The following is a 27,656-nucleotide window of genomic DNA, read 5'->3' as shown; positions in this document are numbered from 1 at the left end:
AACAAAGAATGTAGTGGTCATCAAAAGACATGTGCCATCGAATAAACAAAGAGTTGCCCATTGTTTGGGAGAACCACCAAGAGACCCAGGGGTCAGCTGCGGTGATTCCCTTGGGAATATCTCGGATGATGTGCGTGAGGGCAAGATGCCACTCATCAGCATACCAGCCACGACTGAACATAAAACTGAGACTGTCAATCAACCGCCGACTCCATCCGTAAATCTAGCGACAGATCAGTCCAGATGGCTCTGCTGACGATAAAGGGCTTCGGGGTTTCCCTTGAAAGCAGTATCCTACCTTCTCAGGCACCACAGTCTCAAATTTAACATTCGAGCTCTGTACAGTACTATTCATTGGATAGACAATCTTCATCTGTCCATATCTGGTGCAACAGAGAAGCCGTTCAATGATTAAGGACCTCCTCTCGGTTGTTAACGGCACATGCGACTACTACTACTGCTGCTGCTGCTGCGAGATTTTGAACTTCCATACAGTGACAGGTAGAATATGGCACATCCGTGTTGTTGTATCCCATATATGGATCTCACTCGTCCATCGAGCGCCCGTTAGCCGCTTCAGCACTCCCACTAGGTGTTGGCCGTCGGGGGAAAATTAGACTGTGCTAGGTCTCAGGTATAAATGTCTTCCGGATGCGTGATTTTTTTGGACACGAGCTGAGAACCGAGGTATAAATCTGCGATGGCTTTGTCTCGATAATCCTCTCGAATTGCCTTAGAAAACGTAATGCATCGTCAATGAACCCCATCAGAGAATCACTAAAACCCATCTATACTCATTAGTAATGGTTATCAAGAGATGAGTGCAGCAAGTGTCGTTTCAAAAAGTTTTCGACCGTATGGCTTTCTGACTTGAAGGCCAACCCGCTCCGGGACAGATGTTCCACCCAAAACATGCACGCATATTCAACATATTGTGGCAACTGTTCCCGGGGAGAGGCCCTCGTGGAGCTAGAATCCTGGACATGACGGACATCACCATTCATGGTCTCGCTCATTACTCTCATACAACTGCGAAAGAGCTCGCCATGTTGTGTCTCCTTCCTGATGTGAAAGATTGGATCCAAGCATCGGGTGTTGTCAAGGAGGTACTCCTTAAAGGATTCATGAATGAATGACGGCGGACATTCCGAGTCGGCTATCTCAATAACTGAGCGCAGCTTCGAGATGATATAGTCACTATCTTCATCTGAAACAGATATCAATCTGCTGAGGGACGGGACCGAGAGCGGCTGTCTCAGCACGACCATTGCTCCCACCAACCTTTGGAATAACGAGGATACTTCCTCGTCGTCTTCCAAATCCTTGGTAATCACATGGCCGAGGATTTCCGCATACAGCTGATTCATGCTCATCGATGGCCCACTGGTTGGCTTCTCCGCTAGAATTAGTTCAAGGCGACGCTTTAGCTGACCTTTCCTGTCTGCCGTCTTCAGAAATCGGCAAATAAAGCTTGCATAGACGGAAAAACCCTCCGTTTTCGATGCAAGATCCTTGATGGTCTTCTGTCCGAGAACGTCTGGTGCGAGATCAGGAAGTCCCGCTGAGATTTTGGCTAACTCATGCCTTATGACAGAAGTCATGTCATTCTCGGCCTTGTTGCTAACGTCAACTTTCCCCAGCTTTAGTTCCTGAACCATATGCTCCAGCCCTTGAAAGCGTGATGGACTCTCGGAACGACAGGATATGAGAAAGACGAGTCGCTCGGTCTCGCTTAGGCGCTGCAGGAGATGCCCGACGGTTTCATCTTCCATCTCAATCTCATCGACTGCGTCAAGTATGATGATCGGTTTGGGGGAGATGGCCTCCAGTGAGGACAGAGGACCGTGGATAAAATCTTGCCACTGATCCTCCACGGATCGGTCCTGTATGTTTTTCTTGGACCCGATAGCTTGAGATCGGCCGCGATTGTCCTCAGAATTGTGGATTTACCTGTTCCAGGTAACCCGCTCAGCCATAGGATCGGCTTTGCCTTTGAATCCTCACTCCATTCGTGAATCCTTCGTCGAATTTCTGTTCGTGTTCCCTCATGACAGATCGGCTCCTCCTTGAGCCGGGCCCATGTTGCACGAGTAACTGGATGCATTTCGTGAAGCCTCCGTTCGATCTCGACCGCCAAGGACAGAAGTCAGCATACGAACAACCTGCCTAGGAAGCTCCTTACCTGTCCACGCGCCTCCTTTTGGGCTTTTAGCTCTTGCACAATGCGCTTATCAACACTCCGGAGCTTCTTCGTCATGTCGCCCCAGTCATCAACCTAGAAAACATTCCGGATGGTTACTATCACACGGTGGCTATAGCATTGCTCCGCAAGCCGTATCTGATATTCCAAAATCCCGGTGTAAAGCTTGATGGTGTTGTTCATGAGGTACTCGGAACACTTGATTGCATTTGCACTGTTCATAAACTGTTAGCTAGCCCAGCAAAGAATGATGGATTCCGAGGACGTACCCTTCTAGAATTGTAGCCTCATACAAACTCTTGAAGTTGATCTGTTCTAGGTGATGCCGTAGAAGGATATTTGTCACCAGATCGAGACCCTCAATTGCATGTTGAGGCTCTGTCAGCACTCGTGAGGCGGCCTGCAATTCAAGTCAGCTTGTTATATCTCCGCTAGACTATACTTACCATAAGTAAAGCCAGAACCCCTCCCCAGGCCAGCTGAGCGTAAGGCCTTCCAGCTACTGCTTGGGAGACTGAATCCTTGTTTTCTATGATCGTGCTCACGATCTTCTTCACAGCACTTCCGAGCTCTCCCGCCTGTTCAGACACCACCTCTTCCAACAGGCCCTGGAGATTCCCATCCCTTACCCTTTGCTGGTCCTCTGGCCTTGCCAAATTGATATACCACTTCTCTTCGTATGAGCGAACAAGACCTTCATTTTCCTTTCGTAAATCCTCGTACTCATGGAACCAAAGGTGCTCTAGCTTCTTCCGGGCATCTTGTTCGCTTCGGCCGACATTAGGACGGACTATACCCAGTCGTTCAGGGTAAGATTCATTGGTCGTATGTACATTAGTAGCAGTCTGGGCTGCATCGGCAGTCACTTGGAGGCTATTATTGATCGGTCTCTCAGATTCCTACAAAGCTGTCGCTTGCTCGCCGTGGAAGGGTAGGTTAGAAACCATAGAATCTCAGTCATATTCAATTCAAATTTGCTGATACTCCTAATATTCACCCTTTCACCCCAGAAGCCCCCTGGCTATATGCATGTTATTGTTCAAGCAGAGCCCCCCAAGATAGTCAACTGTTTATGTTGCTGTTCGGCCTGGGTTCAGCCATATCTCATCATAAATCTTGTGTGCGTGAGATATAATAATCAAAGAGAATCAAAATAAAAGCCCAAAGATTAAGCTTAGGACCTGAAAATAGCTTTTGAAACCCAAACAGCTCCATGTTCCAGAACAACCTTTGACCGGCAGCGAGACCTTCTGGAGTCTAACGCGGGTAAAGCTCGCACTTGCACACTAGCCACCACTGGATGCTACTGTTTGATACACATCTATGAGCATAGCCGGAAATCTCATGCGCACCAGTGGTAGACGGCGGGCTGTAGTTGACAGTTATTGAAGCCAATATCGTAGAGGTGTAATTTCAATTCAATGCCATGGCCGGGGGATGAATCCCACTCCGTCCGAATTAGCCTCCCTGTCCAAGCCCAATCGGCGGTAACAATATTTCAATGTCTAGAATGACGCTCACAAAATAGAGTTTAATGTTATAACAGCTCCTGGATTGTCTCACAATCTTGAGCCTATCGAAATCAGACTGAGTTCACATCGTGAAGTTCTAGATGGGGAGAAATAAGATGAGGTAAAATGAATGTGTCGGTATTCTTCTGACATCAGGGCTCATGCCAAGCTCCCAGGTTCTCCGTCCGCAGTTATTTGAGTGCCATCAGCATGATCTCCACCTCAATGATATTTCTGTCTGACTGGGCGGGAATTCGCGTCCGATCTGATGTGTCACATCGGTCGGAGAGATATTTGTGGCCGTTCTTTGAATTGGTGCCGTAATGACATAGCCACAACAGTGATAGCTGCGAACCTTAATCGGCTTACTATCCATTCTCACCGACGTGGCGTTATATAAGAGCGCACTGCAGATATTGAGTAGTGGCAACCATGCAGCTGGTGTGGGTCCAATGTAGGACTTATGAATGGAGGACTATTAGTAGAATATTGACTGGAGGGGTTAGACCACCGGACAGAATCAGGTTTTATCTATAGGTTCGAAGAGAGAGAAAGGACTCACCGTAGCAACAGGCACCGGTCGGCAGACATTCAGGGTGGTCTGGATCCCTTTCGATCACCATCTTATCATGATGCATTTCAAGTGACTAGCCCAGCAGCACCAGTTGTGAAAGAATAAGGAAGGCAGACACTCGGCGAAATCACAGGGCTTACCCACGAGAGAGGAATAGGTAATTCAGGGGTTTCAGGAAAAGTTTGCTCAATCTCCAGAAACGTTCTAGCGAAGTCAGAAGAAGGAACCTGCCTAGGCAATCTCATCTGGTAACCAATAAAATCTTGTTCCAGGATGTGGCGTCAACAATCACCGGAGATGTAGATAGACCGATATGGCTGACCAGAGCTGAAATTCGGCGACTTTTGTCAGCCATGTTTCAGGGTGGATAGCGCTAACAGCTTAATTACACACCTAGGTTTAAGAAGTTGATGAATTGGATGTGACAGAAAAAAAAATGAAACTGGAGAGCGAGAGGAAATAATAAAAAAACGAAATGCCAGAAGCAGACATAGGATGGGCTTTTCCAAAAGGGGAAAACATAGCCGTAGGCCAAATTTGAGCCCAACTCACTAGAAGAGAAGAGTGGGAAAAAAAACCCCCTGAGAGGGTTGAAGAAAGTTCCAAGGTCCAGAACATTCTGTTACCACACCAGGTTTGGAACTACTCTGAATAGTTCTTGTTGGGACACAGAGTCTTCGTTCCGTCTGTTCTCCAGATGGCCAGCGGATTTCCGTTTTGGCGTACTGGTATGAACTTAACAGTTCTTTAGAACACCCCGCAAGTCCCTGCGAACGTGTTGGGGAGCAGACCTTTGGCATGGGGCCAATTGTTGGAGTCTCAAGTATCAGAAGATAATGCGGCGGCGAGGAATGTGTTACCTCATTCTCTGCAACTTACTCGACCCAAATCGAAGGGAGTAGTGCTCATTGTGGCAGCCTGGTTACACCTGAGCTCCATAGTTTTAGTTTCAGCATCCGATTAGATACTATGGAAGAAGAAGAGGAAGAAGGTGGAACCCCACCTGGCGGGTCGGGCTTATCGATAAGAGCCATTGCACGTGACCTCCGCTGCCGAAAGCTGCCACCGCAAGCTGACCATCCACCACCACGTTCTTGCCATGCCGTCGGGCTTTTATCTGGTCCTGGCATGTTTTCTCCCCAGACCTGTGGATAGTTGGTCGACACTTATCGCAGAGCGCGGATTATGGCGTCCGAATTTATCGGCTACAATGTACTCGTGTCGCTGCGAGCGCCACCGAATGCGACAGTGCAGGGACAAGTAGCTAATGTCATCGGCCAGCGTCTAATGCTCCGAAACGGTAGGTATAATCCGTCCCTTTATGCTTGAAATTCACCCTGCTCGTTCCACGGCTCTAAACTAGGTCTTCTTCTAGTGACGCTTTCCTGGCTCGGTCACCAACTTCCTGAGTATTCCATCGAAGCCCCCGATATTGCGGATCTCTCTCTTGGACCATCGACTCAGCCCATCGCACAGCGTCCGCCCCCACCCGCTCCTGCCGTACCCCCTGCACCACACTCTTTCGTGGACCCGGCGATCTTGAGCTTTTCGAAGCCACCCTATGTACCATCTGCACAGGGTACAGAGTCGGGTCCCGCACAGCTTCCAGCTCCGTCCATCAGCCGGTCTACTTCCCAAACCTTCCAATTCCCGCAGCTGGCTCATCGTGACCAAGCTGCTGTCCTCGACGAACCTTTTAGCAACCTGGAGCTCGACGTTGGGAAGAGTGGAGAAAAGAGCCTCAAGGCCGGACAATCTGGTTCTGTCCCCGGTGGAAGGGAGAATCTGAATTCATCGCAACCAACTCCCCAAACCGGCCCGAAGGCCAATCGTCGCACTGGTCAACCGAGGACCCCTAAGCCAGTTAATGAGCATGATGGAGCGACGAATACGGACCCAAAAAGCAAAGGGTGGCGCCAGACTGCTTTCGTCGAACCTTCTTATCTGCACCTGAACCGATCGCTCAATAAACAGCGCCGGAAGAAGAAGAACAAGGCAAATTATGCGGAGGACCCTAATGGTTGGGCAACTGAGGATGCCACGGATATTCAGGAGATGGGGGAGTTTGATTTTCAGAGCAATCTCTCCAAATTCGACAAACGAAAGGTGTTCGAAGAAATTCGGAACGATGACACGACTGCTGACGAGGACCGCTTGGTCAGCTTCAATCGAAAGCCCCCCAAGCCTGGGACAAACGGTGGGAAGAACTTACACTGGACAGAAAACGTGCTCGATAGCCTGGAGGAGACCGAGAGCGAGGATACAGACCAGGTACCCAGCGATGCAAAGCTAAGTAGCGGAACCTATTCTGGCCGCGAACGGTCCAGAGCGTCGCGGGCATCCAGTTCCCGCAAGGGAAGCGCCATTTTGGGCCAGCCGTTGGTGCCACCGCAGATCAATACTCTTGGACGCGGCCAGCTAAGCACTTCTCGCACCACCAGCCCTCGGCCCAATAAGTCGTCTGTTTCCGCATCTCCGATAAGTGGTCCGGGTGCACCAGGAGCCTCTTTGCGGCTCACTACAACCAACCGAAGCTGCCCAACCGTGAGTCCATTGCAGACCCTTGAGGTGGAGCAGATTGCGGTTGCCGAACTAGGCCTGACGGAGGACATGATCACGGAAAATACGGGACGCGGTATTGCGGAAGCTGCTGTTGGTCTTCTTTCGAGCGACGCGGCTGCACCCACAATGCTGGTGCTCACGGGTAATCACCGAACCGGGGCCCGAGCCGTCTCTGCGGCTCGTCATCTCCGCAATCGGGGTCACCGTGTGACTGTGTGTATGCTAGGCATCGAGCATGAGAATGAGTTACTGGAGAGTTGTCGTAAGCAGCTTGAAGTGTTCAAGAAGATTGGCGGACGAGTCCATAGATGGGAGGACCTATCGACCCGGCTTTCGACATCCGAGTTCGCGCCCGACTTGGTTGTCGATGCGTTGTTTGGAATTCATATAGCTTTTGATGATCTCCGTACGGATGATCAAGCTACTGCCTTTGAGATGATCTCTTGGGCTAACCGAAGCAACCTCGAAATCCTGTCTGTTGACGTGCCTTCGGGGTTGTCAGCTATGAGTGGTCAGTGTTTGACACGTGACCCCCTCATACAAGATTGGTGCTAACATATACTCATAGGCGAAGCAACTACGGTAGAAGGTGGTCGGTTGTGCATCAACTCGAGATCGGTCGTTTGTCTTGGGGCTCCTAAAACAGGGATAGTCAATGCGCTGCTTTCCGGAGAGGGACTGTCGTGGAATCTCTCGGTGGCGGACATTGGCATTCCTCAGATAGTCTGGAGAAAATATGGCAGCCGGCGGCGACATGGGATTGACTTTGGTAACCGTTGGGTAGTACCGTTGCGTTACCAGCCTTCCCCTGTATAGATTCCACAACGGAATGGCATACTTAATGATGATTCAACGACCGTGACAAAAAAAGCCATACATTGGGGTGTTATACTGGCAGATGGGAGACTCCCACTATCAATGGCCTATTGGTGGAGGGATATGATTTACTGTGATGGCAGCTCCATCAGCGCTACTTGCATTGTGTATACTAAGGTGTAGTCTAGCAATCAATCGCTGTGACTTTTCTATTATCCAGGTACGCGTATCGATGACTAGCCGCGGGACCAAATACAGCCACAAGGGCCGAGCCAAGCCCGTTGCTTCTAGAATATTCTCCCCACAACCCTAATTCATTACAACCTAACCGGACCTCATACCGTAGTATTATACTTACCACCCCTAAAACTCATAACCAGTACGGAGTACGGAATACCTTATCCCAACCACTTCTAGTAGACCTACATCAAAAAAAAAAAGAAACGTTGAACAACATCACCAACATCGCCCGCCAACCCAGCGCTTTACATCGGTAGGTCCAGCCCTAGTCATGCACCCAACAACGATCACCTAATTTCTAATGGATAGGTAGATATACCTCACTCAACCAAAATAGTATAAAATAAAAGGAAACCCGATCCCTCCATCGGGAAAGTTAGTACTAGTACTCCGTACATACCGTACTCCGTATAAATAAATCTCCTCACGGAGGAAATAGCGCACGCCCAGAATCTAATTTTAGATTTGAAGAACAACACTAGTAGCCTGCCGTTTTCAAGGCCAGCAGGAACGACGTGTAAAGAATAGTTTAGCAGCTAACTAACTAGCAAAAAGCAGGCATTCAGTGGTTTGTAGAAGATATTGGGATATATCTCTCCGTCTGCTTTTCCAGATACAGTAGAAGCAGTCTACGTACTGGGTGGATAGAAGCACTGACAGGTCACAGGAGATGGATGGATGGATGTCCCGGGCGGGGAACCCGGTCCGGTCGGAGTCGGAACAACAGTAGGGCCGACGCCCGAAAAACCAAAAATCGACAGCATCCGGTGGGATTAGGTCTTTGTATGTTGGTCCGGCAGCCCGTCGAGATTCCTCACCAACTACCTACAGTACCATGAACCAGTCATTCTCCGACACGAACGGTCCTCAATCTACCTGCTACGTTGCTTCCGTACGTGAATCCCTCCTCTTACGGAGACAGTGTAGGTGTCGGGTTTCTCTACCGGGTAATACTTATTCGTTGCCTTGAGGTGGGCTTATCACTATGGCTTAAGAGGAGAGACTAAGACCTGTTTTGGTTTTACGTGCTGCGTTTTTGTGATTATTCAGGCTGCGAGTCCTGCCTCTTTTGTGTCAGGTGATAGTATACCTACCGTTAGAGGTTTAGTGCCCGGGTCTTAGCAATCTAAGCCTCAACTGGCTTAGCGGCAGATCATCCGTACGGTGCGTTGAGATCGTCAATGGACCTCAGAATCCTACCGGCCCCATCTTAATGTCGAAAATTGGTGTTATTCATCCACGAAAGCTGAGTAACCTCATATCATGACTCTAGAAGGAAGCGGTAGCACCTGTGACAAATTAACTACCCATTGATCGCACTGACGATCTTTTCGCACTGTACCATAGTATGTGGATATAAGTGGACCTCCGGTACGGGATGAGGGGCGCACCCCTGTTGAGGCTTAGTCAGGACATGCAACTAACCAAATCAGGACATAGTAACCGGTAATATGATCTGAGTTAATATTGACTTCACTTGGGGTATTCTACTTGGTTAATTGTATGAGTGTGGATGTGGTGTTGGGTTTGGGGGTGGGAGTGGTTTTGGTTAGGGATTGGGATGGGAGTTGGAGGGAGAGGAGGAGGGGGCTTGCTGTGGGTGTGTTTGTGAGAAGGGTTGGGGAGAGTAAGTGGGAATAAGGATTGTGTTTTGGGCGTTTTACTATGGGATGAGTGGAGGGTGGGTGGATTACATGGGGTTTCTATCAGGGGTGTGATGGTCTGTGTAGAAGAATGGATGGGCATGTCGGGGTATCAGGGCTGCGTTTAGATCAGAACATGGAAGTCACCGTCAAGGAATATTATGGGAAATGGGGTCATCGCTGGATGTGATGCTGGGGGGTGGAATGGGCAGAGATGCCCTGAGTTAGATACTTCTGATCTACGAAGCTTTTGCTGGCTGAAGATCGGACACTACGTAGGCCAGGGACCGTAGCAAAAGAGGCGCAGGACTGACTGTCGACACAGGGTTTCGAAATCACGAAAAGCCGTCACAACAAGCAGGTGCTGATGAGCGGAGGACTGACAGATTGTTGATGATCCACATCGCCAAAATGCATCGTTCAACGAAACTTCTCTGTGGAAGGAGAAGTGACGACAGGAACCCGCGTGTGTCGGGTTCATCACCACCGCCAAGTGCAAGTGCCCTATGACACCTCGTTGTGAAAGAGTCGTTGAGCATGTTCCGGCATCGCTTCGGGCGTTTGGATCATCGTTCTCCAGGCCGGAAGGTCTTGTTGTTGCAGGTATTTCGACACGAGCAGCGCTGAGATCAGCCGCAGAGGCATACCGAAACCAGATTACATGTGTCAAGGCTTGAGACGAGGATGACCTTGCGACGGAAGGACGGGAATGGTTGGATACCTGGAACGGAGAGCCCAAAGCCAGTTATTAGCAAGTCTGTCGGTAAGATGCATTGTAGGGAATGGGCGTCTTAGCCGGACTCACAGCAGAACGGTCGGAACCGCTCCATCTCACCCGAGTGTATCTGCAAGATATACAAAAGCGTTGGGGACGATTGTTCAGTCAGCCATATGAAAGAAAGCGCCGGAATAGAGAGATAGGACGATCTTGATCTGACCTACGCAAAGCCGATCGTGAGATCCTCGTCTGAGTCCAAGCAACTATGGAGATATAAGGAAGCGCCCGGAGCGAGCGTATGGTATCCCCACGATGGAGAAAGCGCGAATTCATAGAGAAGAGCCAAAACCAGTCAGTATCTGTCCAGCTGTCTGTAATATGAGGGTGAGATGATCGGGATCCGGCTTACTGCGCGCTGGCTGTAGAAGCTGGGGTCACCTATCGACTGGGTCAAGCGTGACTGAATCCGGGTTGATCAGGGCCCTGAGCCTGGCATATGACCTTGAACTGGGTTCGAAGGGGAAGACCCGCGATTCCGATCTTTGCCCGTAGGATGCAAATACCGTATTCCCGGGCGCATCTAAGGATGCTGGCTGTGCGTGTTGCCAGGTAGAGCCACCTGACAGGCAGGCAGCATCATGCTGCGAGCCTAACTCCAATGAAGGTCTCCGGGATGGCCAGTTGTTCCGTGACATTTGACTGTTACTGTACGGTAATTGGTCTCATTCAACCAACTCAAAATGAGGAACGATAGTTGACAGCTGGATGACATGCCACCTCAAACAAGCGTCGACTAGCGGGAAGCCACCTCGTATGTTGATTTGCCCTGGGGATAGCAGAACCGCAACCTCCAATGGATGACTACTACTAGGGACCTCGCCAAACTCAATTTCCAAGCCACTGTCGTTTCATACGCAACGCCATAGCGACCGTCTTCCCCAGTCTGTGTTTTGCTGAGACAAAATTGGGCTCCAACACATCCACTGGCCCCCAAAGATACACACTGACATCCAAAACAGGACAGAAACACATCCCCGGACATGCTCCTTTTCTCAGGGATGTGGACAAATGAGTACTGCTAGTCTGCACAAGAGCGCCCCAGGCCTCTAATACCCTGGTTTACCTCCAGCTCCAGGAACTACCTGGTGTGGCGCCCATGAGACGGGTGCTACGCCGAACACACGCTCACATGACCCCGAGAGAAGGGCAAGAGAAGACTCTTTGGGTAGAAGGGAGTAGGCGCAAGCTGCGCCAGTAATCGGGGCAGCTCTTCCGCTCGCCCGCCGTAAAATATCTGGCGTTCTCCCCCCAAACTCAAGATTGTAACTATTTGCTTGGCTAATTTCAGGCAGCTACGTCTAAGTTGGTGGATCTCCGTTTGATGCTGGTGGATGCTTGGGATATGCTTTGGTGCGCTGAATGAACCTATCAGGTTCTTACAAGTCAGTTACGGTTGAAATACCCTCTAATTGGTGGCTGTCATATTAGATGCTAGTGTAACATGACTTCTACGGTGATGATGGTGCTCGTATTCCCGCCCTATCATCGCCCCCGGGTGTCTCAGCCACATACAGTCTCTCTCTCTCTCTCTCTCTCTGCGTCATCTTCAACTGCCAAGGAATGGCTGTAATCCGAGGAAGAGTACCTGCTAACCAATGCTCGTCGTAACATGGACAATGCAGCAAAATAGCGTTCACCTACCTGACCGCTATCAGACGACTAGTCTTCCAACTGGTCCATGGTTGAAGCCATTCGACCGCCTGGACCTTTCTACAAGAATAGTGTTTTGTGCTAAATAAGTCCAGCCAAGAGACAAGCCTGGGCCGTTCCATCACTCATCGTCCCGATCCGTCATCTCCGAGCGATCAGGGCCGGAAAGTAACCTTAATTGTTGTCTGCACTGACACCTCACTTTCTTTGCACGGCCATGTCGGGCTCTTCATCGGAAGGGGTACTGATAAGCCCGATAACTATAGACGTGTTTGTAGCGAACTTCAATGACCAAGGCTAACTAGAATCCTCCATGCTATGGTGATGCTGCAAGTGCCATGGGAAAATTCTAGAGGGTGTCGGATGAGTAGGCAAGACCGTAAGGGCTCTGAACTAGGCATTTGTCGTTACAGTATCCTTACGGCAATTTATGATACTGTACGAGAAGAGAAGAGTTCTATTACAACTCCATCACTACAGTGAATCCGTTTACTAAGTGGTGTTGGGATTGGAGAGAGCATACGTAATGAGTGGATTGACATAAGGTAGATAGGAAAAATAATGAAGGACAAGCATTACAAACGCACAAAAAACCCCGAAATCACAAATAACATCAAAGCACAAAGATCCCGAAATTACAAAAATCACCAAACCACGAACGTCACCGACATCACAAAACCATAAGCGTCACGAAGCTATCAGTGCCGCTCTCGCCGCGGCCTCTCGCCGCATTCAGATGGCCAACAGCAAAGATTCATCTGCGTCCGCCATCACTTCTCCTCATCGTTTTTGGGCTGGGTCTTGGAGGTTTTCCCTGAGCCCTGGGTGTTTGGCGACGGCTTGTTAAGGGCTTTGACGCCGGAGACCATGATAGTGAAAGGCCCGAGTTCGACTTGCAGGGAGACGGACAAAGAGTCCCGAGGCATTTCGGCAGTAGGTTTGGGGTCGCCGGTATTGGTAAAGGGAGTATTGATTGTGACCTTGGGTTTTTCGAAGACTTTGCCGAGCAAGTCCATTGCAAAGGGGGTTATGAGGAGTTTGGTCTTTTTAGTGGAGAGTAGGGTAAGAGCTTGGTAGCTGAGTATAGGGTGGTCAAGGAGTGTTAGATGCAAGGAGTTGTGGATTGAAAGGACTTCAGGAGCGAGATGAGAGGCCCTATGGTAGATATAGTCGAGCAAACCTTCAGAGGCCCAGAATGGCAGACGAAAAGACGGCCAATTACCCGAGAATGTTTCAAGAGGAAATTGCTCTGCTGTGCGCCGCCACCACCTGCCGCTGAACTGTAACTACTAGTGGCATATGGCTCTATTGAACTATGCATTTTGAATAGGAGAACGGACCTCCGACAATATCTCATACCGATACCGTGACTAACCATACGGATCTCCTTAAGCGCGTTGGTCGTATGGAATGACAGACCGCCCAAAAGGAGCTAATGATAGTATATTGAGCCGGAATTCTACTTCCATTTTGGGACCAGATTTCGTGAGAGTCTATGATAACAACGTCTCTGAGGACCAGACATTGTGGGCTTGGAGAGAGGCAGCCGGAGTGAACACAGGAAGGAGGTGGATGGATCCACGGGGGAATGGGGAATTCTCTACATATCGGAAAATAATTCAGTATGCAGAGGGATTTGAAGGGGGGGGAAGTAACTTTGACTCTGGCCTCTCGCTAAACCTAGCCAAGTCCATGTTAGTACTCCCCCCGTACGAATACCAATAGTGGCGTATCGTCAATCTAAACTGATCAGTGGTCTTTTACTCAGTACTTACCCAAATCATCAAGTTCAGTTGGGCTGCTCAGGCCGTCCTTAGGCAGTCAATCCAGAGGTTACTCCAATTGAAGTTATGATGAAAGAACCCCGGGGCCAGCAATTCTCGGATACTTCAATAATATCAACCAGCTGACCTATCACACTCCCTCCACTCACCGCGGTGGTTAGTACAACGATGGAAGCAATCCAGGCTATGAGAACCAACCAGCTCTCATTTCCCCGCCTTTCCGTTCCGTAGGCTGCATCTGAGTAGCCGTACCTTTGTTCAGAGGAGAGAAATAATGCCTGGGTATTTTTATCCACTTCTCCTTTCAAGCTGTTGTGGTGAGTTCGGTCTTTGATGCATTCCTCGACAAAGACAAAGACATCACTGCTTGCTTTAAAACCCCGACGTCTTCCCCGTCTCTACAAAGCCCATTGCGCAACTTATTTCCGATTTCGAATCCGTTTCTCTCAATTGACCTACTGTGAACTTCTGTTTCTCGTCTTTCAATACTTCTCTCAACACGATGGCAAACCAACCGGATTCTTTCGCCATCCAATGTGGCTCCCTCGAGTCTGACCAGTCCAGCACCCAGGCTGAGCAACGGAATCCTTCTGTTGCTCCAAGCGTGTCGGTCGGAAATGAACATCCTATCATTAGTGACAGGATGTCGCGTTGGGTAATTGATCTGATTCCCCAATGGCTGACCAATCTGATGAATAGGCTGAGGACGGTAAGGTGCTCGAATCTTTCACGACTTGTATGCTGAACAGATGGATCGGCTAGGTACTCGGTCATTGTCTGTCGACGGTGCTGGCCCTACCGTTGACACCATGGCGACGACAGATAGTTCCTTCCATCGAGCCCTCTCGTGACCAGTCTCATAATGGTAAGCAGTTCAAAAATTCATAACTTTCATACTAGCCAAGCTGATTCAATTGACCTTCTAGCCACTCAAGCGACGCCTGTCGAGAGTGATTATTCCGACGCTGACGGCTCTGACACGGGTGCATTCGAGATTCAAGGCTTTCCCAATGAGGATCATGGGTGGGGTACGTGTATTTCTACATCATCAACCTGCCTAGTAGCCTAGCTGATCTAATTTCTACCTCAGAGACTGCGGGCCACATGGTTGGCTCTCCCCCGCCTGGTATAAGAGCATTTTTCGAGCCCCTGAAAGGTAGTCACCTCGACATTGCACCGAGTCGCATCGGCCACAGAGCAAGTGAGGGCGTCCTTAAAGCTGCGTACGTAGGTATGGCGGCAGGGCCGATTGAATTTGTGATTATCTTCGCGGTTCCTCCGTCATCAACCAAGTCTGGTGAGACGATCGTACACCAATGCATCGAGCTTTACGTCAACCAGTCCGTTACAGATCTGTTCAGGCTGTTGGGACCGCACTTTGTCTCCTTTATCAAAGCGGAGATGGTCCATCCTCCCGTCAATCTGCAGTCGTTTTGGAGCGCCCATCTTGCTTCCGCCTCATTCCCGTTCTTGGAGACACGGTCACATTCGAACCATACCCTGAGTTCTACCTGAGGCCGGACAAAATTGACTGGGATTCCTTGGAGGACGATCTGGTGAATGTCCCCCACTTTGAACTGTCCGAGGTCAAGGACTTCCGCCTCAGCCTAAATCGCGCCGTGTACCAAGTCAGCATCAATGGGAAGGATTTCCTGTATAAACCGGCGGCCACGAATGAGTCTCTTACCCGGGAAATCTCAATCTTGCAGAAGGCAGCTGGGTTGTCACTCCGGATTCCCAAGTTAGAAGGGGTAGTCAATGTCAATACTGAGCATTCCGGCATGCTGTTGACATTGGTCCCCAACTGTTTTCCTCTTGGTCTATGGCCGCTTGCCCAACCAGAAGTGAGCGTTGTCGAACGACAGAAGTGGTATGATCAGATCTCTGACACCCTTCACGCTCTCCACCTGCATGATTGTTGTTGGGGAGATGTCAAGCTAGATAATGTAGTAATCGATGAGAATCGCGATGCCTGGCTCATTGATTTCGGAGGCGGCTGCTCCGAGGGCTGGGTTGACCCAGAGCTGGCTGAGACTGTAGCCGGGGATTTACAGGGATTGGAGATGATTTTCGAGCGCTTGAATCTGGCAGTCTGAGCTAGAGGACTTGGTTAACTGGCTAGCATGACTTGTTGATGTACTTGAACCGCTTGTGATTTGGTATCTTTAATATCGGGTATCTTCGTACTTCCTTCACACACAGTGTAGAAACATTAAGTGGTACCGAAGATCCTGTCATCCGAACTCGACCTTCAGTAAAAACCTTCATACATTGAATTTTCACTTGATCGCAAGGGGATCAATTTAACCCAATCTCCTTTTATTCCGCAGGATACAATCGCTTCTCATGTCTGTACATGGTTAGCGTGAGATATTTTTATCACTTTAGATATTGTAATGAAAGGGCTCAAGGAAAGCTTTGTCCCATGGCGTTATCAACAAAGTCCCATTATCATCAGACCCTGGATTCAGGGCGACCGACCCACATAAATTATTATTTATTCCCAAGGCATATCTTCACATGGCTATGATTTAGGGAGGCGCTATCGCCACACCAGCCAGGCTACAGCCACACCGGCATCCGCTACAGCCACAGTTTCCGCTTACTCCGCCTTTCCTATTGGGAAAGGCTTTACTTTTTCAAACTCGCAGAATAATCACCGCCTGAACTTTTATGCCTGAGGCTTTTATTTCTATCCTAAGGCCGCTTCATATGCCTTAGGCTGTTCTGTTATTCTGTCAATACGGAGTATATATTTTCCCTACTACGGCCCCGTGTAAGGCCCTATGTAAAGCTCTGTAAACAGCTCTGTATGTCGTTAGTTATAGGACTCTGGATGAGGCCCTGGATACAAATTAGAATATGCTTTGATATAACACTCCCTAAAAATATACAGTCTTTTTGTATTGGGGTCGTCTTATTATAGCGATATTAGAGTAAGTAGTAGAAAGGTGCCCAGCCGTGTGGCTGTAGTGCCTCCCAATATGTACCTAGAGGTAGAGGCCAGTAAAAAACCAGAATATATATGTAGATTTCTTTGCGTGCCTGTCACAGTTCTTGACAATTTTCTTTTTCGGATATATTGAATTGTAGACAGCTCTGCATAGTGCTCAGTATTGGTTTACTTAGAGAACACTGACTCTGGGAACGATTGATTATCCACCACAATCTGATCCCAAACAGCCATAGGTGACGTGATCGAGATACAGATCCGACTCCCCGTGGGTGGTATTACAATTACCGAGCGGTGGCCATCCGCGGACAGACTAGCCCAATATGGTTAGAGTAGGAAACGGCAATACATCATGCCTTCCGGGCGGCGACAGGATCGCAAAGATAGAGCCGCAGCAACAGTCTAATCGTCTGTCGCAAGGATGGGAAAGGGTCAGTTCCGCTAATCTGTTCCGCCTGATTGTCTGCAAAGCTAACTAAGAATTCATTTGTTTAGGCACGGATAAGTTATATGTACGAGATATTATTCCCCGTTAAAAGATCTTCTTCGCTTTCCGCGCTCTATCTCTTATCGTATCGCGCTTGACTGACCCAACGACTCATCTAGATCACGCATTCGGAGTGGGCATCGGAGGATGCATTCTCCGCCAGCGCTGGAGCTGGTGTGGGCAGAGCGAAAAGAGGAGGGGTCGACACCGCGTTTAAACGTCTTCCGTTCAACTTTTGCTCCCTCTCGCTACAGCCGTTTTCACACCCAGTGTGTACCCCGACAGGCACGATCTTCGACCTTACAAACATTCTCCCTTGGATCAAAAAGCATGGGACGAATCCCGTGAATGGCGCTCCTCTCAAAGCTTCCGATCTCATCAAGCTTCATCTCGCCAAGAACGAGTCGGGGGAGTATGTCGACCCGGTTACGTACAAGGTTTTCACGGATAATACGCACATTGTCGCGCTGCGTAATACGGGGAACGTCTTCGCCTGGGATACTGTCGAACGGTTGAACATTAAAGGAAAGCTGTGGCGGGATCTGGTTACGGATGAGGAATTCTCCCGGAAAGACATCATCACGTTGCAGGACCCGCAGAACATCGAGTCGCGGAACTTGAGCTCATTCAACTATTTGAAGGAGGGAGAGAGTGGGTTGACCGACGAACAAATCCGGGAGAGGGAGGACCCTTCCAACAATGTTAATGTTAATGCGTTGGGGAGTTCGGCAAAGATCCTGAAGGCGAAGGAGGCTGTGGCCAAGGCTCGTGCAGAAAGAGCCCAACGAGTTGGGTCCGCAGCCACGGCAAAGGAATTGTCCAAGACTGGAGGTACAGGGAATGCGGCGCAGTCTCAGAAGACGGCATCGTATCAATCTGGCAAGGCTGTTCCATACAATGCGGCCAGGCACACGACTGGTTTGGCTGCCGCCTCATTCACTAGCACAGGGATGACGCCCCACACATCTGCCGAGCTCGCACTTTTATCCGACGAGGAGTACATGCTGAAGAGGGGTCGAGTGAAGCAGAAAGGCTATGCTCGTATTTCAACTACCGCCGGGGATGTGAACCTGGAACTGCACACTGAGTATGCGCCCAAGGCTGTGTGGAACTTCATCAAACTAGCCAAGAAGGACTACTACAAAGATGTCACTTTCCATCGCAACATTCGCGGATTCATGATTCAGGGTGGTGACCCCTCTGGAAATGGCAGGGGAGGCGAAAGCATCTGGGGGAAATACTTTAACGATGAGTTTGAAGGGCCACTGAAGCACGACTCCCGGGGGACCCTCAGCATGGCTAATAAAGGCAAGAATACCAACAGCAGTCAATTGTAAGTATCTATGATTGAGTCGAAAGAAAGCCCGCACTAACCACGCCCCCTGACTAGCTTTATCGCTTACCGTGCCCTGCCCCATCTGAACAACAAGCACACCATTTTCGGTCATGTCATTGATGATCCCACCCCCTCCTCCACGACCTTGAATAACCTTGAAATGCACCCGACCAACCCGACCACTAACCGACCCACCCCCGATGTTCGCATTACCGATGTTACGGTGTTTGTCGACCCCTTTGAGGAGTTTCTGAAGCAGAAGCAAACGGAAGAGGCGAAGGCGAAGGGTCAGGTTGTTAACCCCGAGGAGGAAGAGCAGAATGCGCGTCGCGCCGAGGACGATCGGATCACCTGGACTGGCAAGAGGGTCCGTGGCTCGGGGGAGGGGGCGAAGGAAGAAGGTTCCGGTGGAGTAGGGAAGTACTTGAAAGCAGCGCTGGCTGAGAGGGCCGGCCAAGAGGAGGACGAGATAGTCGAGTTCGTGGATGATGAGCCCGAACCCGAGCCCACGAGGAAGAAATTCAAGGGCGGCGGTGGGTTTGGTGATTTCAGTTCCTGGGATTAGTCTGGGGGCACTTCTCTCTCTTTGTTTTGGCCCCCTGCGTTCTGTGTATCACCATGGGGGTAGGAGTAGATCAAATGTCAGAATCACAACAAGGCGTTGATTGCCAAACGATTGCGGGCTGGGGGCCATAGTCTTAGGTCAGTGTAATTCGAGCCTTGACATTATTCGAGATGGGGGTTCCGCATTGACCAGGATTAGGTTCACTTGAGGGTTGATCAGGATCGATAAGTGAGGATTGTGACGCTGCTGCGGTGCCGATTAGTATTGTATGACTGTGCAAGGGGATGGATCTGGCGGCGTCGTCATTGACTGGGGGAGCGACTCCACCGGATTTCAGGGTCACGTTGCAAAGCGATTGACCGCCTCCGAAAATAGCCCGGGCAGGTGAGTAAGTGCTTACATTACTCCGTATACATCGTAGTTACGTAGTTACAGTACGCCATAGGTTTGGGAGGCACTGCGGATGGTTCGCTCTGCCGGGCTAATTAATACGAGCGGGATTCCTACTCCGTAATAAAGGCCCATCCGAGCCCGCCTCACTTACCATCACTGACCACCGACGACCTCCTCCACTTCTCCATACCACTTCCCCCTTCCCATTCATCACCATACCGTTGCGCCCCTATTGCAACCACCCCATCCTTTTCGTCGTACATACTCCTTGACCCCGGTCTTCTATCTCCGTGAGTGTCTTTGGTTCCTTCTGCATCCGCGCCCCAGTGGTCGCTCTGTAACCATGTTCCTCCCCCCCCCGTTCGGCGCGCAGTGGGGTGAACTCGCATGAGAGCTCAGGACGCTTGCTATAACGTGCCTTCTTAGCTTCCGTTGACCTCCCCATCATGAGTGAATTCTATTCCGGAATAATTTTGATGTCCAAATGCAATAAGCCCCTGCCCGCGTTTTGCCGGCAGAAGTTGTATATAGTCCATGACATGCATCCGGCGCTGACCGACCACTAATGTCACTGGCCGGTGGCATTGCTGGGGGGAATGTCATGTCATCGGGATCTTCCATCATCGTGCTCAGCTAGGAACCTGGTTTTGTGTGGATCGAGTCGCTGACATGCCACCGTCTATCCAGCTAGATCTCCTTGCCTCCGCCGCAATTCCCATCCTACGTCAGTCTCCCCGGCGGCTCTCGTTCTTTGCCCCCACGCGCCGCCGCCCGCCGCCCCCTCCGCACTCGCTCGGACTTCGGACCTGGTTTCATACCACCAGACCCATAAACCACAATCAAGCTGGCAGGGAATAAGCGGAGAAGTTTTTCTAGCCAGGGTGGGTTGCTGAACAGAATGTTCAGTGGCTCCTCGAGCCCACCCAAAGATAGAAACGACTCCATCCCCCGTTCCGGCGCCATTGACACGCCTTCCCTCAGCATCCACACCGAGGAACCCAACGCCAACCAGAAGAAATCATCGCCCCCGGGTGGTTTCTTCACACGGAGAACCAGTGAGGATCAGAGCTCAGGTGGCGAGAAGAAGCGCCGGAGTAGCACCGTCACCAAAGCGGCATCCTTCTTCACCAGCGCTAAGAACTCGTTCAGCCTGTCGAGTAGTCCGCGCGAGCACTCCTTCAACAACTACGCCATCCAGGAGCAGCAATCTCTACACAAGTTTGGGAGTATGGATCCCGCTTTGAATGTTCCCCAAGGGTCGCTGAACAACTCGGCTGGTGAATCTCTCCCCACTCCTCGTTCCTCGTTCAAAGTCGGCGTGACCGAAGACCGGAATCGAAAATGTCGCCGGACCATGGAGGATACTCATGCCTACCTGTACAATTTCTTGGGGAATCCCGCACCTTTAGCCCCGGTTGAGAACTACAGCAAGTCCCTACCGAGCCCGGGTGCTCCCTCGCCCACCTCGGAAGAGCCAACTAGCGTGGAAACGGATAATGGCTACTTTGCCATCTTCGATGGACATGCAGGGACTTTTGCGGCAGAATGGTGTGGGAAAAAGCTGCATCTGATCCTGGAGGATGTCATGCGAAAGAATCCCAACACACCTGTTCCGGAACTCCTGGATCAAACGTTTACTAGCGTGGATCAGCAGCTGGAGAGATTGCCTCTGAAGAACAGTGGTTGTACTGCAGTCATTGCCCTCTTAAGGTGGGAGGACCGCGTGCCCAGCGTGCATTCTTCAGTGGGGTCGTCCACCCTCGCCTCCACTGCCACTGCTGTTTCGAAGGGTGAAAGCGACTCAGATGCTGGCGATACGCCTACCCAGGCCGCGATGTCTGGCGCGGCATCTATTCTCCCCACACTGCACGAGAAATCAACCCGCCAACGTGTCCTCTACACTGCCAATGTTGGCGATGCCCGTATTATCTTGTGCCGCAACGGCAAGGCACTCCGCTTGTCTTACGATCATAAGGGTAGCGATGAAAATGAGGGGAAACGGATAGCTAATGCGGGAGGGCTCATACTAAACAATCGCGTTAACGGGGTACTTGCGGTAACGAGAGCCCTCGGCGACGCCTATCTCAAGGATCTTGTGACTGGGCATCCGTACACTACCGAAACGGTGATCCAGCCCGACTCCGACGAGTTCATCATTCTTGCCTGTGATGGTGTAAGTTTGGCCTGCCTATTGCTGTTCTGCCTAGTATCATTTACGCTAACGGAACCATCAGCTCTGGGATGTATGCAGTGACCAAGAAGCGGTAGATCTTGTCCGTAACGTACATGACGCTCAGGATGCATCCAAGATCCTGGTAGATCATGCTCTTGCACGGTTTAGCACCGACAACCTTTCCTGCATGGTGATCCGCTTCGATTCCGACCGGGTAAAGGATGTCATCAACCGGACGGTGGAGCCCATCGGTGTTGATGGGGACTCCGCTACAAATGTGGATCGCGGTATGAGCGAGGCCGACAAGATCATTGAAGGGGCCAGGAAGAGCATGGCCAGTGCTGGGATTGCAGATGACCCGGCGACGGCCGAAAAAGTCCAGAGTGAGATTCTGCAGAAGATGTCCAATGCTGAAGCTGGACCGGAGCTTTCCGTCAACGAGCACAGCCATGAGCGGGTTGTGAACAATTTGAAGAAGCCGGAACCGAGGAACCCGAGTTCTTGAGCATTAGAATATGGACTTAAAGAAGCCTTAGTGTGTTATTCTGCCACGGAAGATAGAGAGATCAAGGCTACAATCCTGGCCTAGGTCCAGACAATGGAGTTTCGCTGCCTTTGCTCGTCTTTTTCCTTTCCTTCCTTTACCTCAACTGCTCTTCCAGATTTTGTTACCGGCGTCGATCACGGACTGCAAACCACATCCTTTCCCGGTTCTTTCTCTCTTCGAGCCAGGGTCCGAGTCTCGTATCTTGCACTCGACCTTGTTTTCTTTTATCGCTATCTTTCCCTTTCCCCCACCGCCGACATTGATTTCCCCCCCTTCGTCTAAGATGCACCGTCTCGCATTCGCCCGGGTGTTCGTCTCGTGGCATTCACCGCGATTCAGGTCTGCCTTGCTTGACCGGACGGGGCGAGACAAGGGTCATGATGATGATGGATGGACCTCAGTTGAGGCTCTTGTATTCGACATGGTGATGTAACTTCAATCTGCAGGTCTGAAATTCAGCAGCATTCATGACGGTACCTACCTACCTACTACTCCGCAGCAGAGATTTACCAATCCAATCAATTAATGATTACTCCCCCTTTTCTTCCTCCGGATGAGAGAAATGCAAGTTCAATAAGGTTAAATTTGGGTGTGGTCTGCTCAAACGCCATTGCATCAATTCCACAAAAAGGACGATGAAAATCGTAGTAGGTAAAAATACAATGTATATCAATCAAATCAAGGGGAAGGAAACAGGCAATCTTTCGGAATATGTATAAAATTCACACCGGGGGAAGGCCCCGGACGCATAGTACATGACACCCCTTGCTGTCTAGTTCTCGGCGGGCTTAGTCTCGGTTGACTCCTTCTCCTTGAATTCATCCGAAACGAGGATGTTGGCGTTGTACTTCTTGGAAGGACCGGGCATGACGTGATCGCGGCTCAGATCCAACTCGCCGTGACGGACACGGTCCGTCCATTTCTGGGCCAGCCGGGCATCATGGATATCACGCCAGAGAATCTTCACCTGGTGGTCGGCCAGCGTGGCGGTGTTCTCCTCGGATTCCTGGACCTTGTATTCAACCTGGGAGTTGCTCAGCAGGCGCTCGAGAACGTTCACCCGTGCAGCCTGCGCCTTGGCAACCTCCTCCTCCTTGATGCGAGCCGCCCTGCGGCGCTTTCTAGCCGTGGGGGTCATGTAGCCTCTCTTTCCGTCGGCGAAGCCGTTCTTGATCTCCTCCTCCTGGATGTCCAGGACGGCCGCGATATCCGCCACACTGGTTGCCTTCTGGTCCATCACGGCCCGAGCGCGATGGTTCTTCGGCATCTTGTTGCCAATCTGCTTCTCGTACTTTTCAAGGAAATTCTTGGCTCCTTCGGGGTCGCGGGGACAACTCCGATCGATCCATTCTTGCGTGATCGTGATCAATTCCTTGGGAGGGGATAGTTGACGCTGCGCCGAGAATTCGCGGAGCAAGTGGTACGCCCGCAGACCGACCTTGCTGTCGTTGAAGTGCACCGAGTAGTACGGAACCCACATATCCTTGCGAAGACGCGAGGGGACGGTCTTCTTGCCATGGTATATCATCTGCTTCAGGGTGTTCATCATCTACACACCGACAGTCTGTGTTAGCCGGGGGGGAGTCTCGCCTCCAATTGGAGGAATACAGCGTAGCGGTTTGGGGGACGGGGGCACTCACCTCCAGATACCGTGTCAGGGAGTAGACGACTTGGTTTGTGCGCAGGTTGTGGTAGGCGAAGATGTTCTTTCCATGGGTCATGGCCTTCAAGGCCTTCCGTAACCGGGTGCCCTCCTTGGCCTGATGTTCCTTGAAGGCATTGGAATTCTGCTCTCGCGGCTTTCCCTGGATGAGGCTGTGGTTCTCGATTGGTGGCCGGCGGACGATATTCCAGGTCCCGATCTTGGTCGGGTCCAGGATCTTCTGGAAGGGCTTCTTCGGTACCGCTTGCGAGGCCATTGCGGCCGGGTGTGCTGGTCGGCTGCGCGAGACCGATTCTGCAAACTGGATGGGGGTGGAGAGGGCAATAGAGCGGGCGTCACTCTATCTACCGAAGGGCCCAGATCCGAAGAAAAGGGGAGGGGGGAATGGTTTGGGGGGGAAAAGAAGGGTGATGGTGGTGGTGGCCGGGGAAATAACGGGTGGGAAGCTAAGAGAGCCACAGAGCAGAAGTGAGAGAGAGAGAAAGCGGCGGATCAATTTTTCGACGGAGATCCCGAACGAACGGGCGAGGGATTGCATTCCGCCTGCACCACCTCCGCACTCTCTCTCGCTTTCCCTCTTCCTCTGCCACTTCACTAACTACCTACCAGCCAGCCAGCACTCGTCATTCGATTCTCCAGGCAATTTCATCTCATACGGATCGGGCATTGACAGTCCCATTGATCCCACTCCCTAGGATGACCCGACCGGTCCGGCGTGCGCAGTGCGACAGCTGAGCTTCCCCTCGACTGCCCGCCGTCATGGCGCTGTCGGCCACCGCCTGGGGGGTTTGGGACATCGACGACAATGCCAGTCGCCGCGAGAGACCCGGCTTGTTTCTTCCAGTACTGCTCCCTTCTTTTCCTACCGCTCGCGGAAATGCCCATTGAACTTACCGGGCAGCTGACGAGTTCGCGCAGAATCGCAAGCTTCGACACCTGCAGGGCATTTCCGTCCGTAATCTCGTCGTCAGCCCCCCAAGCCGACCTCGCGGGAAAACCATCGACGACGAAGATGTACCCAACTCTCTACACACGCCGTTAAAGTCGCTCGCCGAGGATACACCCAGATCCTTACACCAATCGCGCTCCTTCACCGATCTCAAATCCTCCGCAGCCGGCGAGGGCCGTCCCAAGAGAGAGCAGCCACCCCCGTTGCGACAATGGCACAGGAGAAACACGCTACCCTGGAATGCCCCTGATCCGCGCGCGCGGCAGGTGAAGCTGGAGGAAATAACGAGTAGTCGCATGGCCGATACCTGGTTTTCGATCCATTGTGACGAGGTCGATGAGCCGGTCTACGTGAGTGAGGTTGTCGATCATGCCACCAATCCCAGCTTTCGGGCTTTCGATCTGAACATTTGTGGACCGTTAGTCTCTCGCATGAATCAGATCACTGTGAAGATTTGGGCCCGGACTGCAGCGATGGAGGAGTATCTACTGTTGGTCGAGTTGCAGCTGTGTCTGCAGTCATTACAGTATCTGGGCAAATCGCTCGATAACTTCCACCAACCCCTTCCGCCCAATTCTATCTTGTTCCACTTTGCGGATGGCGTCTATACGAATTTAACCGACATTCCCCCGGTCGTGACTCCTTTGCCTACCCGCCACCCCCGATCGGCCGATGGGGCCACGGTCCCGACCTCGTCATACGATGCGCTGATGCGACTGGCCAACTTGGATGAGTGCATTCAGGATGCACTCACGACCCGAGACAAGCTGGAGTCGGAGATTAGCTCGATACTGGAGCAGAACCAGCGTGCTCTGGCCACGACCAGTGGTGCTTCCCGGGCTCGGGATAAACTTGCGCTCACAAAGCATGCGGTCGCGACAGAGCGGAAGCAGTTTCGCACCGCAGCAAAGCGAAAAGAAGAACTGATCGCCAGCATCCGAGCAAGACGAGAAGCCATGGATCTTGGGCGCCAGACGCAAGCCAAGGCACGTAGTCATTTGCCCGATGCGCAGGTGAAACTGGGCTCGAGTGTGAAGTTGCTGGAGCAGAACACGGACGAAGGCAAGGGCCAGATCCGGCGGATTGCGGAGGACCTGCTTGCCATCTACCCCATCGAACCGATCCCTGACAAACCGCTGGCTTTCACCATAGCTGGACTGGCCTTGCCCAACTCGAACTTTACCGACGTCGACCGTGACGCCGTTGCAGCGGCGCTGGGGTTCACCGCGCACCTGGTTTACCTGCTGTCCTTCTACCTTTCCATCCCTCTACCGTACCCGATCAACCCGAATCTATCAAATACGCTGATCCAGGATCCGGTCTCTGCCTCGCTGCCTCAGCGGACGTACCCGCTCTACCCGGTGAATGTGCAATACCGGTTCGAGTACGGAGTGTTTCTGCTGAACAAGGACATCGAGTTCTTGCTGAACAAGCAAGGCCTTCGGGTGCTCGATATCCGGCATACCTTACCCAACCTAAAGTATCTGCTGTATGTGCTCACGGCTGGGACGTCGGAAATCCCCTCGCGCAAAGCTGGGGGCATTCGGGGACTTCTCCCTGGAAGGCTGACCCCGAGCCTGTCTCGACGAGGGAGCGAGGCCAGCAGTACGAATGGCGAGGTAGTGTTGGCCCGCAAGGTTCTGGGCCCGGTCTCGAAAGCAAACGGGGAGATGACGCCCGACAAAGGCAAGCGAGCCATGTCGAGCATTGCCGACGCGGCGTCGTCGGTGGCCTGAACGCCCGTTTTCCCCGGATCTGATTTAGCGTTGTGATTTGCTTACGCATGACAGGATCATGTTCTATTGCTGAGTGGTTGGTAATCTGTATTTTTGTGTTTTCCTTTTCTTGTCCCGAGTGTGATGCATTGTAGCCCATGTTTGGAGTAGAGCGTGTGTGTTGGTATTTTGATTTCTTCTTCATCTTCTTTTCTTCTTCTTCTTCTTCTTCTCCTTCTTTTTCTCTTGTGTGTTTGTGTCTCACCGCACAGTCGAGTGGAGTCGTGTCTACTAGTCCCTATCTTCTTTTTCTTCCTCTCGCCCGCTTATCGGCTTAATTTCCTGGTACTCCGTCGGAGGCTCGGGTCGTCCGTGTACATAGCTTTCTCGAACCCACCCCGAATCCAGTTCTGCTTGGCTGTAGCCAGACACCGCGCCTGTTAGCGGGATGAGCGGAACCCACTGACCACCAAGATCATTATTCAGTGTGAGTAATACTATCAAGATAGTAGGTGGGAGGAGAGAATGGACGAGGGGGGGGGGGGGGTGGGCTGGTCGAACGGAGGCCCCGGGGCAGCGGTGGTGGTGGGAATCAGCAGGCGTTGGTTGATAACAAGAACTTCGGCCAGCGGACGCAAGGGCATCATCCCTCCGCTGGGAATGAGGGATCGGAATGACCACGGTTTCCAAGGCGTGAATGTGAGCGCCTACCCCGCATTTGGCACCTGACGACGAACTGAACAGAACTCCTTCAGTCCATTCAATTTTTTTTTTTGATTAGATTTTATTTGATTTTATTTTTGGTTCTGGTTTGGCGGATTGGGAGCGCTGTAAATCCTTCCTTCCACTCGTCCCCTCGCGCCCCTCTCGCTCTGCTCTCCTCCACTTACCACCACTACCACCACCGCCGCTCTCCAGCTTCTTCAAAGGTCAGCCCGCCTAGTAATAATACCGAGGGAAATCTCCCCGATAGTTGCTGCCTAGGGACACGCGGAGAAGAAGAAAAGCCGGAAGACGCCCGAACCCGCGACGAGCCGGTGCCTGGCTTTGGGATCTTTCCGCCCAAAAAATCCCCCCCCCACCGCTTTCTCTCGCTTTGCATCGGCAAGTCTGAATC

The 27,656-nt window shown here is 51.4% G+C and overlaps 5 protein-coding genes across 5 annotated transcripts; 3 read left to right on the top strand and 2 right to left on the bottom strand.

The window, feature by feature from the left end:
* Window positions 1–797: 797 nt before the first annotated feature.
* BO94DRAFT_612947 (uncharacterized protein) lies at window positions 798–3,636 on the bottom strand (the record flags this gene model as incomplete). The annotated part of the gene is made up of 7 exons (XM_025616692.1): window positions 3,104–3,636; window positions 2,647–2,990; window positions 2,470–2,600; window positions 2,300–2,414; window positions 2,183–2,275; window positions 1,951–2,125; window positions 798–1,909 (listed from the first exon to the last, which is right to left on the bottom strand). The coding sequence occupies exons 1-7, from the start codon at window positions 3,159–3,161 to the stop codon at window positions 798–800; spliced, it is 2,028 nt and encodes a 675-aa protein (XP_025470909.1). The 5' UTR covers window positions 3,162–3,636.
* Window positions 3,637–5,391: 1,755 nt separating this feature from the next.
* On the top strand, window positions 5,392–19,394 carry BO94DRAFT_563626 (peptidyl-prolyl cis-trans isomerase). Its single transcript, XM_025614368.1, has 6 exons — window positions 5,392–5,585; window positions 5,661–7,358; window positions 7,416–7,657; window positions 7,753–7,776; window positions 17,318–18,531; window positions 18,589–19,394. The coding sequence occupies exons 1-6, from the start codon at window positions 5,471–5,473 to the stop codon at window positions 19,097–19,099; spliced, it is 3,804 nt and encodes a 1,267-aa protein (XP_025470908.1). The 5' UTR covers window positions 5,392–5,470; the 3' UTR covers window positions 19,100–19,394.
* A 742-nt stretch (window positions 19,395–20,136) lies between these two features.
* On the top strand, window positions 20,137–22,577 carry ptcG (type 2C protein phosphatase PTC1). The gene is made up of 2 exons (XM_025606905.1): window positions 20,137–21,665; window positions 21,727–22,577. The coding sequence occupies exons 1-2, from the start codon at window positions 20,391–20,393 to the stop codon at window positions 22,168–22,170; spliced, it is 1,719 nt and encodes a 572-aa protein (XP_025470907.1). The 5' UTR covers window positions 20,137–20,390; the 3' UTR covers window positions 22,171–22,577.
* A 162-nt stretch (window positions 22,578–22,739) lies between these two features.
* Window positions 22,740–24,325, bottom strand: BO94DRAFT_321931 (mitochondrial 54S ribosomal protein mL67). Its single transcript, XM_025606906.1, has 2 exons — window positions 23,853–24,325; window positions 22,740–23,761 (listed from the first exon to the last, which is right to left on the bottom strand). Exons 1-2 carry the CDS (start codon window positions 24,129–24,131, stop codon window positions 22,985–22,987), a joined length of 1,056 nt encoding a protein of 351 aa, XP_025470906.1. The 5' UTR covers window positions 24,132–24,325; the 3' UTR covers window positions 22,740–22,984.
* A 166-nt stretch (window positions 24,326–24,491) lies between these two features.
* On the top strand, window positions 24,492–27,016 carry BO94DRAFT_321941 (putative UV radiation resistance protein (UVRAG)). Its single transcript, XM_025606907.1, has 2 exons — window positions 24,492–24,718; window positions 24,794–27,016. Exons 1-2 carry the CDS (start codon window positions 24,635–24,637, stop codon window positions 26,558–26,560), a joined length of 1,851 nt encoding a protein of 616 aa, XP_025470905.1. The 5' UTR covers window positions 24,492–24,634; the 3' UTR covers window positions 26,561–27,016.
* Window positions 27,017–27,656: the final 640 nt, after the last annotated feature.

This window comes from Aspergillus sclerotioniger (assembly GCF_003184525.1).
Source record: "Aspergillus sclerotioniger CBS 115572 chromosome Unknown BO94scaffold_5, whole genome shotgun sequence".
Classification (NCBI taxonomy): Eukaryota; Fungi; Ascomycota; class Eurotiomycetes; order Eurotiales; family Aspergillaceae; genus Aspergillus; species Aspergillus sclerotioniger.
The sequence above is the reverse complement of the archived record's forward strand: the minus strand, read 5'-3'. Positions and strand labels throughout refer to the sequence as shown.